At 44.3% G+C, this 18,305-nt stretch overlaps 1 protein-coding gene across 1 annotated transcript; it reads left to right on the top strand.

Moving 5' to 3' along the window:
* The first annotated feature begins 15,693 nt into the window (after window positions 1-15,693).
* On the top strand, window positions 15,694-17,676 carry LOC135982022 (myb/SANT-like DNA-binding domain-containing protein 2). The gene is made up of 2 exons (XM_065587253.1): window positions 15,694-16,335; window positions 17,271-17,676. The coding sequence occupies exons 1-2, from the start codon at window positions 15,777-15,779 to the stop codon at window positions 17,402-17,404; spliced, it is 693 nt and encodes a 230-aa protein (XP_065443325.1). The 5' UTR covers window positions 15,694-15,776; the 3' UTR covers window positions 17,405-17,676.
* Window positions 17,677-18,305: the final 629 nt, after the last annotated feature.

The raw sequence follows: 18,305 nt of genomic DNA, 5'->3' as shown, positions 1-18,305 counted from the left end.
AATAAAAGAAAACTGACTCAGTTCTCTAATCCCATATGGCCAATTGCTGTAACATTTTATTTTGGCTTTTTTGTATGTGTGTGAGAAAGTGTAATAAGCCTGCACTGATCTATGGACTTTATTCTTTGGGGAAATATGAGTCACAGATGCATACTTTAGAGACACTCTTAAAAATATTATCTCTCAAGTGTTGTGTGAAGCTTTACAGCCTTCTTCCTGAAAATCTTCCACGTTACTGTTAGAACCAACTTCAAAATATTTATATCTAAATAGCTGATGGCATCTGTCAATAAAAATTCAATCTGCTCCTAAACATTTCTAAGTGCAACATTTAAAACGGCATAAACAGGAGTGAACTAGTAGCAGTCTAAAGTTGTCATCATTGACAGTTATGATTTATCTTAACTCTCCCTAGCCATTTGGCTAAAGTTTTAAGTAAACACTTTCAGTCTTCCTCATGTTCTCTTTACTGCCACCTCCCACTAATAAGAGATGTTGCCAAGAAAAGCAGCCAGACAGTTCATTTACCTCCCAAACTTGCCTGAAAGTAGCTCGCCTGGTTTAGACAAGGGTTGAAACTACTACTGCACATTTTCAACAGATGGAACAATGCTTCACAAATTATTTACATTAAAGTTATTTGCTTTCAGGATGTGTGTTTAACAAATGGTTAGTTGAATGAAATATTATGGCTCAGGCAGAGAATGCAAGCAATTTGAGCAAGCCATTTATGGTGATAGATGTAGCTGCGATCCTTAATTTTCTATAAAGCAAAGTAGCATTTTGTTCTCATTCTTCACTAGCTCATTGAATTTGACAAAGGTATAGCTTCTATTTTTTTCCCCTGTGGCATGATTCCATTAATCGCCTCTGGGGTAACAGTACCCTCCTCTGATAAGAGCTCATCTCCTCTAGGGGTCTTAAAGTGCTCTACAAATGCTAAATAAACACGCCAGACCATGTGATGAAGTCAGATTATTCCTATGTTACAAACGAAGAAATCAAGGCACAGAGAGGTCAATTGAGTTGACCAAAGCTAGTTAATAATAGAGCCAGGAATAAATGCAAGAAACCCAACATCTCCTCTCATATTTTATCTATTAGACTATACTGTTTATGTATTTTCCATAGTTAAAAAAGCATTTTAAGGCACTGTTACTATTTACAGCTCTCATCACCAAAGAATAGTCATAAAAGTTCAGAATCTTTAAACAACAAGGTGAATTATGCTGGCATTGGAGCTGCCAGTTTTTCTTTTCCAATAGTCATGATATCCACTGCAGAGCAAAATCCACATGGCTCTCTCTTTATGGTTATCATGGATTTGATGGTAGATGATTGCTCCCTGACACCACATTTGTTTGAAACACTTCTGAAAATACCTGAACTCAACACTCAAAATATCCTTGGCTAAGTGGTAGGTAAAGTGACCTATCACCAGAAAACACACAGTAAGTTCAATAAGAGAGATGTGCATTTGAGGCTGTATTTTGAAATATTGTAACAAAGAAAAAAATAATCATTTTGTCCACCAGAAAAAAAGTATCCATAACTTTCTGCATATTAGTAAAATGGTAAATATTGTCTAAAGCATGGAACAAAGTGCAGAATTATACAAGTCTTATTCCAAACTCCATTAAAATCAATGGCAATTTTTCCACTGACTTCAATGGACTTGGGCTCAGGTTCACAGAGCAGAGCAAACTGGGGAAATCCTACTTTGGGATTTTAAAAATTAATATTTATTATTTTGTACAATACAAGTGCCCATATAAGAAATAATTCAAAGCCAGAATAAACAGATTGGAACAATCCTGCTGTTTGCTTTTGTACATGCTTCCAGTTTAGGTGCATTGAAGGAGATACCAATTTAACTAATGTAATAGCCTTCTTATTTAAGATGAGGTTTTTAAATAACCACCCATTGTTTGTAATATTGGGCTCGATTCTTCAAATTCTCAATCTCGCTGAGTTCCAATTAAGCCAATGGCAAAAGTCCTATTGGAGCAAGGGGAAGCCTATATTTCATGCAACATATATAGTAATAAGGCCAAATCCAAATCCTACACTGAAGTCGCTAGAAAGACGTTGAATAAGGCCCTTAAATTGGAGCAAATAAATTATATAATATTTTTCTTTTTCCATTTCTGCTCACAGAATGGCCACAAGCAGATCATGACTCCCTCAAATTTACTATTTGATTGCATATATTCAGCCATCACTCAGGGATTTTTTTATTTTTTTTTTACTCAATGGATGGATTGCAAACATCTTGTTGTGTGTATTTAAAGCTCAATATTCAAAATCCATGCTGTCTTGTTTAGTTCTGATTTGTTCAATAAGTCAGATCATATTAAGCAACAGAGGGTCCTGTGGCACCTTTAAGACTAAGACTGTTAGTCTTAAAGTTGCCACAGGACCCTCTGTTGCTTTTTACAGATTCAGACTAACACGGCTACCCCTCTGATACTTCAGATCATGTTGTTTATTTGCTCCCTAGTAAGATGGAAGTACAACCCTCTGCAGCAAAGACAATGGCATGAACTGTGAAAGTTCTCGCATACAATTTTGCTTCCCAGGAGACCTCAAAATAAATGCCAAAGGTAGGTAAGAATGGCTGATGTCAGTGAATTTAAAAATGTGAACAAATATTTGCATTCTTTAGGCCTGATTCTCTTCTCACTTACACCAGTGTAAATCAAGAGTGACTTCATGGATGTCAATGGAGATGCAATGGAGTCTATTGGGTTCCCTTGAGTCCAAGGGCTACTTCAGTCAACCTGCCTAGAGGATCCATTGAGAAGGATGGAGCCTTTTCCCCTGCTTGTTGGCCATAAAAGCTGACCCTTTAAATGGCTGCACTTCCCCCTCTGCTCCAGGAGACATTGTTCCTGCCTGAAGCAAAATTCTTCTTGAAACTCTTGCTGGGGTAGTGTGTGTCTCTGCCACACCTTATTGTGTAATGCTGTGGTTTAGATCGCTACCATATAAAACATTCATCCAAAGATATATTTGTTACAGAACTCAGAGAATTGTGAACAACTAAAATAATGGAAATAATGAAGTAAAAATAAACAAAGACACATTTTAAAACATGATAAAAACATTAGGAACTGTGCCCAATTATGTTCTGAATGATAAGGTGTGAATGTGAATGACAGAAACTCAAATATAAGGAATTTGTCATTTGCATTTATCTAAACTGGCTGCTGGTTAAGCTTTTGGCTCAAAGGGTCACATAATCCTGTGAGCTAAATTAGACACCTAAATGATGACAACTAAATATGGAGACTATCTACAGAGAAACAGTATTTTGTTTTGTTTTAAAAACATTATAAATAAAGGACCAAATCCAAAGGTTCCCCAACTTCAGTGGGAATTTACCTGAGCCAGGACTGATTGTGAATTGAGTAAGTGAGGTTGACCCATAGAGGTCGGAATTTTTAACTTATAATGTCCCTTGTGTTGAAAAACTTGCCACCAGTGGGCAATAATGTCTGAAGTATGGATTTTCTTTTGGATATTACATCCCTCCTTAGTTCATTTGTCAAACCATTGGACAATGGTTTTGTACTCCTGTATAAATCTCAATTGTGGTTAGTACACTACTGAGCGCTGTATGTAATATATTACATGGAAAGCTAATATATCACAGTATATATGTTATGTACTATAATATTATTCTATATTGTATAGTATAAAATATATAATAATAATTGCACTGCATACTGTATGTAATGTAATACATTACAGCGACAGAAAGATGATAGATGTTTATAGGTATATCAAAACTCTCCATTGCTAGCTAGTGAAGAATCTTGAAAGCGTAACTGGGAAATCTGTAGGCTACATTCTGTGTTTTTGATACCATGGCAAAGATTTTCAGAAATGAGTAATGATTATGGATGACTTAATTTTTCAGAAAATACTCCTCTGAAAATCTGGCCCCTTTAAGGTGTCTAAAGGTGAACACGCAAAAAATGGAGACACCCAAAATCACAAGTCACTTTTGGATAAACCTAGGTCCATAACTGTAAATATAACTTTTTTTCCTTTTTTTAATTTGTAGAGTATTTAGTACTTGACAGCATTAGTGTATTAACAGCATTAGAAACTAGATATCTTTACTGGCAGAAAAGGTAACGCATAGGGTGATGGACAGCAGTAGAAGTAGTGCAAAACTTCTTTGTATTGTCTTGTTGATATGCTTCAACCTTGAGATGGGAGACATCACTTTTAGGAGCAGGAGGGGAGTTCATTCTCAATTAGAGCTGGGTGAATAACTGATTTTTTTGTTTACTGACCGTTACAAAGAACTGGGGGGAAATATTCTTACACGTTGACCCAAAATAACATTTTTTTTCAAATTTTTTGGTGAACCAAAAAGTAAAAAAGGAATTCATTTCAGGTTGAACTAAATGTTACATATGGTTTTGGGGCTTTTTTCAAAAATAATTAATTAATTGAAACTGAAGTATATTTTGAAATGAAAAGTCAATTTGAATCAAAATATCAAAACATTTCATTTCAAATTCATTTCATTTCAAAACAAAAAGTTTTGATTTTTTTGGATTTTTTTTATTTTGACCACAACAATTTGGTGAAATCAACATGAATTAATGAAATGCTTCCATTGGCCCAAATCTGCATTTTTGGGGTGAAAAATGTTTCCCTTGGAAAACTTCATCCAATTCTAATTTCAATGTTATTCAATCCTTGACCTCCCTATGGAGACTGCCAATTGTTTAGTTGTTTTTATGATGGGATCTGTGACGTGGTGTACCAGGGCCTTTGAGGCCTCCTGCTACAGGTATCACGGACCTACCACACTCCACCCCAGAAAAGGAGCAGTGAAGCCTGGTTCTCCAGGTCTGCCTAGAAAGGCTACAGGGAAGCAGCCCATCAGTGCACAGCAGGCTCAGATAAAAGGAGCTACAGGGGCTGAACAGTTGAGTTGCTGGCTGGGACTAAAAGGGTCAGGAAGGACTGGCAGACTGTGAAACTCTCCAGGTGAGGAGGCCTGGGAAACACCCTGCTCAAGCAGGGAATAGAGAACCCAAGGACGTTAACTCTAAGGTAATTGGTGAAGGTGATGGGACAGAGTGGGAAAAAGCCAAGGGAATGCAACAGCAGCAGCTACTAAAGGAAGCAGCACATGACTGCAATTTGTAGGGTCCCTACATTGGGACCTGGAGTAGTGGGTGGGCCTGGGTCTCCGCATTGGCCACTGGCAAAGTGGCCAAATCCCCAAGAAGGGGATAAGTATCATTTTGGAGCCCAAGCAAAGTGCTGAAATTTAAACAGGTCCAGGATGGGAAGCTCTCCAGAGAGAGCCAACCATTTGTTGAACTTTGTTACACTCCCCCCGCCCCCTGGAAGGGGACTGAACTTGACGGAGTGACCTGTCTGGAGAGCTGGGGCAATAAGAACTGATAAAGGCAAGGAGTATCCAGGAAGAAAGACCTGGAGGCACTGCTCTATACCAGGGCAGGCAGGGACTTAAAGCTAGCCCAGAAGGGGCTGAGGACTGATCTCAGAGACAGGGCTAAAGACTTTAACAAGAGCACAGGGACAGACCCTGTTGGACTTTTTATCCCGAAAGGTGTTCATCCATTTTAGAATGTGTGTCTTAGACAGAGGGCTGAGCCACTGAAGACCCACCTGATGGGGGCAACAGCTGACAGAGGGCATCACAAGCTGAGAGAGAGAGAGAGCAGGTTCACATCCAGCCGACAGGAGGCACTTATGAGAGATGAGAGCATCCTGTCACAGGAACCCTTGCCCAGAGGAAGGAAAACATAACACTAAGATCAGATCTTCAGCTCAGCTATGCTGACTGACACTAGCAAAGTATCGGACACTTGAAGTATTGGGAAAATGCCCATGCAACTTTGGCAGCATTTCAGCCAAAGTAGTAGAACAATGCAAAGGACTTAAAGTATCCTGTATGCTGATTGGCTGAGCAGCACCAACTACCCAAACAATGAGCTGTTTTGTAAACAAAGTCAGTAGGTGTTTTACAAAGGTAAGGCAAGCCAACCTTTGGTCCTATCTGAACGACCATGTGGAATCACGAATTCAAAGCATTTATCAATAAGAAAAAATTTTTGTCTCACATATTTTTAGTAAAAGTCATGGACAGGTCACGGGCAATTAAGAAAAATTCATGGAAGCCCATGACCTATCTGTGACTTTTACTAAAATATGCATGACAAAATGGGGAGCTGTGGGATCCCCCCAGCTCTCGTGACTGAGAGCTGCAAGGTCCCCCACTTCCCACTGCTTGGAGCTCCCAGGGGCCTCGCCATCTGTGGCTGCCAGGAGCTCCCAGGCGACCTGCTGCCTGCGGGGGTGGGGAGCTCTGGGGTATCCCCACTGCCCAAGGCAGCTCAGAGCTCGGGGCCACCCTGCTGCCTGCAGGGGCCAGGAGCACTGGGGCACCACCACCACCCATGGGGGCTGGGAGCTCTGGACTACCCCCGCTGCCTGCAACAGCTTTGAGCTCTGGGGCACCCCTGCTGCCCGTGGCAGCTCTGAGCTCCAGGGCGCCCCTGCCATCTGCAGGGGCTGGGAACTGCGTGGCACCCCCACCGCCTTCGGCGGCCAGGAGCTGCCAGTGGCCCCGCTGCCCGCAGCAGCCAGGTGTTGCAGGATCCCAGGCACCGTGGGCTCAAGTCATGGAGGTCTCTGGAAGTCATGGATTCCATGACTTCTGCAACCTCCATGACAAATTCCTAGCCTAATTTATCAACAATGTACACCCAACCAACAAATTTTCTTGCAGCAATACTATATCTAAATAGTTTCTCCCTTCCCTGGATGTTTAGTAACTGTTAGATGTTCATAAAAACAAACTAGAAGCATATCTGGCACTTTTATCAGTGGAGAGAATGTCTGTCTATGAGAGACTGCTGTTGAAGTGTTTGGCCACAGATCACATCTTCAAGTAAGGAGAACTGACAAATGATTGCTCAATATTTTTATGCAAATTTGATAGGCCCTCATCATATTGTTTCTTGCATTCTGCAAAATGAGACACACTTGCTTGCAATAGCAGGATAATAATGAATTGATCCATTTCTTTATATCCATGGACTGAAAATCACTGAAACACAGACCGGTAAATCTGAAGCTGGATCTGAATATTGCAGCTTAAGGCCAGTTCTTATGTTTTTATATTTGACTTGCTATAACATTATAAACTGCAAGCTTTTGCAGCTTAATATGTAATTGTTATTTATATAGTGCCATAAACATGCAAAGAGGTTTAAAAAATGACCCATAAACTGGAACTAAACAGACATGGGGTGGAGATCAATTCTTAGAGTTGAGTTGCCTGAACTTTGGGGAAGTTTGATTCAAAGTATGAAGTTAGAACGTAAGAGCCACCGGCACCAGAACCAGTGAGGGTCAAAGGTCCATGCTCCCCTGCACTTTTTAACAAAAGAAACATATGCACTATGGGAAAAACATGATCACACTATTTAAGGCCGAGATGCACTATGTACTTCTGGGAAAATTCTGTGCCACTGTGCAAATGCAGAATTCATATCTCCTGCAGATTTCCCCCCTCCCTGCAGTGGAATAATTGATTCTGCTGGGCAATTACACCTTTCTCCCACCAAGGGATGCTGTGGTGCCAGAAGAGAGGGCACCACCCGAGGAGAGGGAAGGGGCACTTTGGCTTTGGCCCTCCCACTTCTGCAAAGGTTCCATCACCCTTGACAAGTGCATATAAATAAGTGTTTCAGACCAATGGTCTATCTACCCCACTATCCTGTCTTTTGACAGTGGCCTGTTGCAGATGATTCAGAGCAAATGAACTGAACAAGGCGATTTCAAGTGATATATTCCCCGTCGCCCAGTTAGAGGCTTAGGGACACCATAGCCATCTTGGTTAATAGCCACTGATGGACTGATGGACATATCCATCATGAACTTATCTAATTCTTTTTGAATCCAGTCATACTTTTAGCCTTTACAATATCCACTGGCAGTGAGTTCCACAAGTTGACTGTGCATTGTGTGAAGAAATACTTCCTTATGTTTGTTTTAAACCTGCTGCCTATTAATTTCATCTGGTGACCCCTGCTTCTTGTGTTCTGAGAAGTGGTAAATAACACTTCTCTGTTCACTTTCTCCACACCTGTCATGAGTGTATAGATCTCTATCATATCTCCCCTTAGTCGTCTCTTTACTAAGCTGAACTGTCCCAGTCCTTTTAATCTCTCCTCATACAGGAGCCACTCCATACCCTGATCATTTTTGTTGCTCTTCTCTGTACCTTTTCCAATTCTAATATTTTTTTGAGACAGGACAACCAGAACTTCACACAGTATTCAAGGTGTGGGCGTACCATACACTCATATAGTGGCATTATGATATTTTCTGTGTTATTATCTATCCCTTTCCTAATGGTTCCTAACATTCTGTTAGCTCTTTTTACTGTTGCAGCACATTGAGTGGATGTTTTCAGAGAACTATCCACAGTGACTCCAATATATCTTTCTTGAGTGATAACAGTTAATTTAGACCCCATAATTTTGGGATTATGTTTTCCAATGTGCATTACTTTGCATTTATCAACATAAAGTTTCATCTGACATTTTGTTGCCCAGCCACCGGGGTTTGTGAGATCCCTTTGTATCTCTTTGCAGTTAAGTCCAAAGCATACTATCTTGAGTAATTTTGTATCATCTGCACACTTTGCCACCTCGCTATTTACCCTTCTTTCCAGATCACTTAAGAGTGTGTTGAACAGCATTGGGGTCCCAGTACAGATCCTTGGGGGAGCCCACTATTTATCTCTGTCCACTGTGAAAACTGACCATTTATTCCTGCCCTTTGTTTCCTGTCTTTTTTATCAGTTACTGATCCATGAGAGGACCTTCCCTCCTATCCCATTATTGCTTCCTCTGCTTAAGAGCCTTTGGTGAAGGACCTTGTCAAAGGCTTTCTGAAAGTCCAGGTACGCTATATCCACTGGATCACCATTGTCCACATGTTTGTTGACAGCCTCAGAGAATTCTAATAGACTGAGACATGATTTCACTTTACAAAAGTCGTGTTGACTCTTCCATCATTTCATGTTTATCTATGTGTCTAATAATTCTGTTCTTTACTATAGTTTCAACCAATTTGCCTGGTACTGAAGTTAAGCTTACTGGCCTGTAATTGCCAGGATTGTCTCTGGAAACCCCCCCCCCCCATTTTTAAGGCATTACATTAGCTATTCTCCAGTCATCTGTTACTGAGGCTGGTTTAAGTGAGGGGTTACATACCAGAGTTAGTAGTTCTGCAATTTTATCTTTGAGTTCCTTCAGAATTCTTGACTGAACACCATGGCCCTAGTGACTTATTATTGTTTAATTTATCAATTTGTTCCAAAACCTCTTCTATTAGACACCTCAATCTGGGACAGTTCCTGAGATTTGTCACCTAAAACGAACAGCTCAGGTGTGGGGATCTCCTCCATAACCTGTGCAATGAAGATTAATAGAAATAATTAATTTAGCTTTTCTGCAACAGCTTGGCCTTGAGTGCTCCTTTAGCATCTCAGTCGTTCAGTGATCCCAATGACTGTTTGGCAGGCTTCCTGCTTCTGATGTACTTACAAAAACTAACCGCATTTTTAAATCTTTTTCTACTGTATTTGCTCTTCAAATAGTTTTTTGGCCTGCCTGATTATACTTTGACACGTGACTTGCCAGAGTTTTTGCTCTTTTCTATTTTCCTCAGTATGATTTGACTCTTTTCTATTTTCCTCAGTATGATTTGACTTCCAATTTCTAAAGGAAGTCTAAAGTGTCAATTTTTTGCCACTAACCCCCTTTTTTACTCTGTTTACCTATGGTGGGATTTTTTTTGGTCCTTTTACTATTTTTTAAATTTTGGGTATACATTTAATTTGGTCTTTTTAAAAAATGTCCATGCAGCTTGCAGGCATTTCACTATTGTGACTGCTCCTTTTAATTTCCGTTTAACTAATCTCCTCATTTTTGTGTAGTTCCCCTTTTTGACTTGGACGCATCAGACAAAGGTAACGTTAAAAACCTTTCCCTTGTCCCTGAGATACTAGACACCTGAACTAGGAATATAAGATAAAAGACTGATAGATTGTTAGACTATTATGAAGAACCAACACTCTCCTGTCAAGCTGGGCCTTAAAAACCTCTAAGGATGGAGATTCCACTACCTCCCTACATAACCCATTCCACTGCTTCACCACCCTCCTAGTGAAATAGTTTTTTCCTAATATCCAACCTAAACCTCCCCCACTGCAACTTGAGACCATTGCTTCTTGTTTTGTCATCTGCCACTACTGAGAATTGCCTAGCTCCATCCTCTTTGGAACCCCCCTTCAGGTAGTTGAAAGTTGATATCAAATCCCCCTTCACTCTTCTCTTCTGCAGACTAAATGAGCCCAGTTCCCTCAGCCTCTCCTCATAACTCATGTCCCCAGCACCCTAATCATTTCTGTTGCCCTCCGTTGGATTCTCTCCAGTTTCTCCACATCCTTTCTGTAGTGGGGGCCCCAAAACTGGATGCAATAATCCAGATGTGGCCTCACCTGTACCTAATAGAGGGGAATAATCACTTCCCTCGATCTGAGGGGAATGCTCCTACTAATGCAGCCCAATATGCCATTAGCCTTCTTGGCAACAAGGGCACACTGTTGACTCATATCCAGCTTCTCATCCACTGTAATCCCTGGGTCCTTTTTTGAAGAACTGCTGCTTAGCCAAGTGGTTCCCAGCCTGTAGCAGTCCATAGGATTCTTCCGTCCTAAGTGCAGGACTCTGCACTTGTCCTTGTTGAACATATTCCATCATATTTCTTTTGGCCCAATCCTCCAATTTGTCTAGGTCATTCTGGACCCTATCCCTACCCTCCAGCATATCGACCTCTCCCCTGGCTTAGTGTCATCCACGAACTTGCTGCAGGTGCAATCCCTCCCATCATCCAGATCATTAATGAAGATGCTGAACAAAACTGGCCCTAGGACTGACCCCTGGGGCACTCCGCTTGATACTGGCTGCCAACTAGACATCGAGCCCTTGGTCACTACCTATTGAGCCCAATGATCTAGCGAACTTTGTATCCACCTTATAGTCCATTCATCCAACTTGATGGCAAGAATACTGTGGGATACTGTATCAAAAGCTTTGCTAAAGTCAAGATATATCACGTCCACCGCTTTCCCCATACCCACAGAGCCAGTTACCTCATTATAGAAGGCAATCAGTGTTGGTCAGGCATGACTTGCCCTTGGTGAATCCATGTTGACTGTTCTTGATCATCTTCCTCTCCTCCAAGTGCTTCAAAATGGATTCCTTGAGGACCTGTTCCCTGATTTTTCCAGGAACTGAGTTGAGGCTGACTGGTCTGTTGTTCCCCAGGTTCTCCTTCCCTTTTTTAAAGATGGGCACTATATTTGCCTTTTTCCAATCATCCAGGATCTTCTCTGATCTCCACGAGTTTTCAAAGATAATTGCCGATGGCTCTGCAATCACATCAGCCAACTCCCTCAGCACCCTTGGATGCATTAGAATTGGACACATGGACTTGTGCATGTCCAGCTTTTCTAAATAGTCCTTAACCTGTTTTTTCACCACTGTGGGCTGTTCACCTCTTCCCCATACTGTGCTTCCCAGTGCAGCAGTCTGGGAGCTGACCTTGTCTGTGAAGACTGAGGTGAGAAAAGTATTGAGTACTTCAGCTTTTTCCACATCCTCTGTCACTAGGTTGCCTCCCCCATTCAGTAAGTCTACACTGGACTTTCGTCGATAAAACTGTAGCGAAACTGCTGTGTCACTAAAAGGTGCATAATGTAGACATAGCTGAGAGTGGCTATGATGAAGGACACATCTGATTTTGTGGACATTGAGTTTGCTGCTTTGCTACGTCACGTCCCAACATGTTGGTTGAGTCTTTTCCCAGCTGTAAACAGGTTGGTTAACACTTGGCAAGCTGTCAAGAGCTATTTTGTTTCTCTGGGCAGTGATGAATGTCCACGGAGTTTGTGGCCTCTGTTTGCTGAGAGTGAGCATGGTGAAGGAGGCCAGGAAACTAGCAGTGTTGAGATTCACCTCTGTTTTCTACAGAATGTATTTAAAGTGTTCAGCAATATTGTGCTCTGCCTGGAGAACACTAGTGTGACTGCATGTGAAGTGTAAGTCATAACAAAGCTACAGCAATGAAAACACGACCAATTCTTCGGCACTAAAGTTGAGAGTGCATTCATTGGAATGACTCCTTTGTCTTCAGAGCCCTGGGCAAGGACTTTATTGAATTTTATGATGTTTCTTTCTGTCAAATATCTGGAGAAATGGTTTGTTTCCATTAGTGGCTACTTGTACAACATTCAGTGCTTTAATATCAGCAGAGAGAACGAGCTGCAGTTCAGGGATCTGCCTGCAGCCATAACAATGAATCTCCAGAGTACTGGAGGAGCTCTACAATGAGCTTTATACTGTCTGAGAAATCATCAAGAACTTGGAGCCAGGGGGGAAAAAACTTTTGGGGGGACTCTGGGCTCAGGTGCTCAGCAGTAAGGGGGATGGTGCTAATCTTCCTAACATGAAGAAGCTGGTTTCATTCATGCTCAGTATACCAGTCTGCAATGCTTATACAGAGTGTGCATTTTCAATTATGAAGGGTGTGTGGACTGGCGTGAGGAATTGAAGCAGGGCTGAGCTGGTGTGGTCTGAAACGCAAGTAAAAATGAATTTCAATATGAACTGCAAGGAGTTCTGCACTCGTTTAATAGACGGAAAGGACGTTATGTGCATAGCCAAGACACCCAAGCAGTATGAGACTGCTGATGCTGAAAATGGAGAGCTCTGTGATGTACAGTACAAAGTTCTGTTTTCATTTTTTTAAACTTATATATGCAGCTTCCCTACCTCCCCCCCAGAAAAAAAATTCCCAATTTTTCCCACTAACTGGTCACCCTATGTGGTTCACTCGGTTACTACAAACCCAGTTATTTATGTTTCTAATAACTGAATTCCCCCATCACTATTATCTGTCTCTTCCTAATAACTGGGGTCATCTCCGCCGGAGGGGTATCCTCAGTGTAAGAGGGCACCATGACATCATCTAGAAGGAGAGTCCCAACTATGGGGATCATTTCCCTCCAGTCCAGTTTGATGTTCTCCTTCCCTGAGACTTTCATCCCACTCAGCAGCACAGAGGCTGTCACACTGAGAGTGGGACCACTCTAATGTGTCTGAGAAAGTCTCATTTATGTAGCTCTCTGTCTCCCTTAGCTCCCAGTCCAGCCACTCAGGCCTCAAGAGGCCGTACTCAGTCTCTGAGCACCATGAGCTGCTTGCACCGAATGCACACAAATGCCATCTGCCCACAAGACAGGTAATCATACATGCTGCATTCAGTGCAATATATTGGAGAGCCTCCACTCTGCTGCTGGACTTCTGTCTGCATTATTTTCACTCTTGCAGCTTTTTGTTTGTTTGTTAGTTTGTATTTGGTTTGCTAGTTTTTTGGTGGGGGTGTTTGTTGGCCTAAGTTTAGCCAATGTGAGGTATATCTGGCTTTCATGCTCCGTCTCTCAACTTCATCACCAATCTTCCCTGTTGGCTGCTTTTGTTCTCTAGGTGCTCTGGTTGCTTAGAAGCTGACTTTTTAAACCCCTGATCTCCCTAAGTAGCTCTGCCCCTTTGTCAAGGGGGTTTCTTTCTGTAGTTAATACAGGAGATGGTGTTTGGAGACCAGACTACTTTCCAGCAGGTTTGCATTCTGCACAGATACATTCATTTTTGCTTGGCAAATTCCATTCTGTCAATCCTTTTAGTACCAAGTGCTGAAATGACTAGCTGACAGCACAAAGCTTTGAAATAAACAAGTATGAAATCATTAATAACCAAGCATAACAGTGTAATCTTGGCTGCCTCCTGAGGTTTCAATGTGGTGTGCACACAGGCAGCCTCCTTTGGTTTCTTCCTCTATTGACTCTTATTCTGGCCAACTCAAGGGCAAGTTTGGCAGTGGCAGGACCCACATGCCAGCTCTGGAATTACATTTTCCAGCAGTTGGAAAATGAGTTAGCACATTCTCTTGGCTGGCTCTTCAGCGTGATATCTGGGCCAGGTCTAAAACAACCTGTGGGACTATTTCATGGCCAGGCTGCTGGTGGGCTATTTTGTTCTATTTTGTTTCAACCTACCCATTGTATTATAAAGCCCTGGGGAAAGACAAAATCTACAGAATCTCCAAACTCCTTTTTGGCTTTGAGAAAAAATAGGCACAAATAGTTGCAACCTAATACCCTTTTCTGGTATGTATTTAGGGTTACCATATTTCAGCAAGCAAAAAAGAGGACGGGAGGAGCCCCGCCCTAGCCCCGCCCCTGCCCCTCCCACTTCCCGCCACCCCAGAACCCCCAACCCTCCCCCCGTTCCTTGTTCCCTGACTGCCCCCTCCTGGGACCCCTGCCCCTGACTGCCCCCCAGGACTCCACTCCCTATCTAAGCCTCCCTGCCTCTTGTCCCCTGACTGCCCCAACCCTTATCCACACCCCCACTCTCAGACAGACCCCTGGGACTCCCACGCCCCATCCAACCACTCCCCACCCCCTGACAGCCCCCCCCAGAACTCCCAACCCATCTAAACCCCTCTGCTCCCTGTCCCCTGACTGCTCCGATCCCTCTCCGCACTCCTGCCCCCTGACAGCCCCCCCCAGAACTCCCAGCCCCCCACCCCCCCCGCTCCTTGTCCCCTGACTGCCCCCTCCTGGGACCCCTGCTCCTAACTGCCCTCCAGAACCCCACCCCCTACCTAAGACTCCCTGTTCCTTGTCCCCTAACTGCCCCCTCCTAAGACCCCCCCCCAACTGCCCCCCAGGACCCTACCCCCTACCTGTACCCTGACTGCCCAAAACTTTCTCCACTCCCCCCAAAAAGCCCCCCCCCGTTTCTTGACTGCCCCCTCCAGAACCTCCCTGCCCCTTCTCCTGCCCCCTGGCCCCCTTACCCTGCTGCTCAGAACAGGGTGTTGGGCTCTGTGCGAGCTGAGCCGGACACGTGGCTGCGCTCCCCAGCACAACAAAACCCGGTCCCTGGCCCTGCACAGTGCTGCCGGACCGGGCTGCAGGGGAGAGCTGCCGGCTCAGAATGCAGGGCGGATCCGGCTCCTCTACAGCTGCTCCAGAGCCCAGCCCGGGACTTTCCTGCAGCCCTCCCAGCCGCTCGCTCTGCTCTGCCGGGGGGAGGGGGGAAATCCCGGACATTTTGAGTGCTTTACAAATTCCCCCCGGATGCTATTTTTAGCACAAAAAGGAGGACATGTCCGGGTAAATCCGGACGAATGGTAACCCTAATGTATTGTATCATAGACACATTTTGAACGCTATAAGGTGAAGAACTCTCTTATAGCCCTGGTCTACACTACGAGTTTAGGTCGACTTTAGCAGGGTTAAATCAAATTAAGCCTCGACACGTCCACACGACGAAGCCCTTTCTTTCGACTTAAAGGGCCCTTTAAACCGGTTTCTTTACTCCACCTCCAACGAGTGGATTAGCGCTAAAATAGGCCTTTGTGGGTCGGATTTGGGGTAGTGTGGACAGAATTTGATGTTATTGGCCTCCGGGAGCTATCCCACAGTGCTTCATTGTGACCGCTCTGGACAGCACTCTCAACTCAGATGCACTGAACAGGTAGACAGAAAAAGCCCCGCAAACTTTTGAATTTCATTTCCTGTTTGCCCAGCGTGGAGAGCACAGGTGACCACGCAGAGCTCATCAGCACAGGTAACCATGATGGAGTCCCAGGATCGCAAAAGAGCTCCAGCATGGACAGAACGGGAGGTACGGGATCTGCTCGCCATATGGGGAGACGAATCAGTGCTAGCTGAACTCCGTAGCAGTAAACGAAATGGCAAAATATTAGAAAAGGTCTCAAAGGCCATGAAGGACAGAGGCCATAACAGGGACGCACAGCAGTGCCGCGTGAAAATTAAGGAGCTAAGGCAAGCCTACCACAAAGCCAGAGAGGCAAATGGAAGGTCTGGGGCAGAGCCGCAAACATGCCGCTTCTACGCGGAGCTGCATGCCATGCTAGGGGGTGCAGCCACGACTACCCCAACCGTGTGCTTTGACTCCATCAATGGAGAAACATGCAACAGGGAAGCAGGTTCGGGGTACGCGGAAGATGATGGTGATGATGAAGACAATGAAGATAGCTCACAGCAAGGAAGCAGAGAAACCGGTTTCCCCAACAGCCAGGATATGTTTATCACCCTGGACCTGGAACCAGTAACCCCCGAACTCACCCAAGGCGTGCTCCCAGACCCTGAGGGCACACAAGGGACCTCTGGTGAGTGTACCTTTGTAAATATCACACATGGTTTAAAAGCAAGCGTGTTTAATGATTAATGATTAATTTGCCCTGGCAATCGCGGCCAGTACAGCTACTGGAAAAGTCTGTTAACGTGTATGGTGATGGAGCGGAAATCCTCCAAGGACATCTCCAGAAAGCTCTCCTTCATGTACTCCCAAAGCCTTTGCAAAAGGTTTCTGGGGAGGGCTGCCTTATCCCGTTCGCCATGGTAGGACACTTTACCACGCCAGGCCAGTAGCACATAGTCTGGAATCATTGCATAACAAAGCATGGCAGCGTATGGTCCTGGTGTTTGCTGGCATGCAGACAACATCCATTCCTTATCTCTCTTTGTTATCCTCAGGAGAGTGATATCATTCACGGTCACCTGGTTGAAATGGGGTGATTTTATTAAGGGGGCATTCAGAGGTGCCCATTCCTGCTCGGCTGAACAGAAATGTTCCCCGCTGTTAGCCACACGGTGGGTGGGGGAGGGGTGAAGGGATCATCCCAGAGAATTGGGTGTGTGTGTGGGGGGGGGTAGTTGGGTTTGTGCTGCATGTTAACCTGGAAACCCCAGCCCCTCCTTTTACATTGCAAACCCATTTTAAATGGCCAATCCAACGGGTCCATGGTATGAGAAATGAGGGCGCTACTGTTTGAAGTCATTCCCACATGTTATGAGGGTTAAAAAAGCCAAAAGACTGTGGCTTACCATGGCTGCCTGCAAGCCGAATTCTGTTGCCTGGCACCGCGTGAGTGATCTCTCACACCAAACCAGCAGGCCCTCAATATAAGAGGAAAAAACCGACCTTGTAACGAAAGCACATGTGCTGTGTAATGTGAACAGCAAAATTTAATGTGAAAGAGTGTATCCATTGTTCTCTAAAATGTGTCTTTTTTTTAACCATCTCTCCCTTGTCCTCCACCAGCTGCAAATGTTCCTCCTTCGCAGAGGCTAGCAAAGATTAGAAGGAGAAAATGGTGGACTCGGAATGATATGTTCACGGAGCTCCAGATGTCCTCCCATGCTGAAAGAGCACAGCAGAATGCGTGGAGGCAGTAAATGTCAGACTACAGAAAAGCGCAATATGAACGAGAGGAGAGGTGGTGGGCTGAATCGCGGGATGAACAGAGCAAGTGGTGGGCTGAAGATGATAGGTGGCGTCAGCTTGCAGAGAGAAGGCAAGAGTCGATGCTCCGGCTGCTGGAGCATCAAACTGATATACTCCAGCGTATGGTTGAGCTGCAGGAAAGGCAGCAGGAGCAGAGACCGCCGCTACAGCCCCTGTGTAACCAACAGCCCTCCTCCCCAAGTCCCATTGCCTCCTCACCTAGACGCCCAAGAACACGGTGGGGGGCCTCCTGCCCCCCAGTCACTCCACCCCAGATGATTGCCCGAGCGTCGGAAGGCTGGCCTTCAATAAGTGTTAAAGATTTAAAGTTTTAAATTGCAGTGTGTCCTTTTCCTTCCCTCCTCCCCCACCCCTCTCGGGCTGCCTTGGCAATTATCCCCCTAGTTGTGTGATGAATTAATAAAGAATGAATGAATGTGAAGTAACAATGACTTTATTGCCTCTGCAAGCAGTGTTCGAAGGGGGGCGGAGAGGGTGGGGTGGTTGGTTTACAGGGAAGTAGAGTGAACTGGAGGTGGTGGGGCGGAGGGTTCATCAAGAAGAAACAAACAGAAGTTTCACACCGTAGCCTAGCCAGTCACAAAACTGGTTTTCAAAGCTTCTCTGATGCGCACCGCACCCTGCTGTACTCTTCTAACCACCCTGGTGTCTGGCTGCGCGTAATCAGCGGCCAGGCGATTTGCCTCAACCTACCACCCCGCCATAAATGTCTCCTGCCTGTGTATGGCTTCATGAGCCATGGCATTAAGGGGTAGGCTGGGTCCCCAAGGATCACGATAGGCATTTCAACATCCCCAACGGTTATTTTCTGGTCCGGGAAGAAAGTCCCTT

Source organism: Chrysemys picta, chromosome 3 (assembly GCF_011386835.1).
Source record: "Chrysemys picta bellii isolate R12L10 chromosome 3, ASM1138683v2, whole genome shotgun sequence".
Lineage (NCBI taxonomy): Eukaryota > Metazoa > Chordata > Testudines > Emydidae > Chrysemys > Chrysemys picta.
The sequence above is the reverse complement of the archived record's forward strand: the minus strand, read 5'-3'. Positions and strand labels throughout refer to the sequence as shown.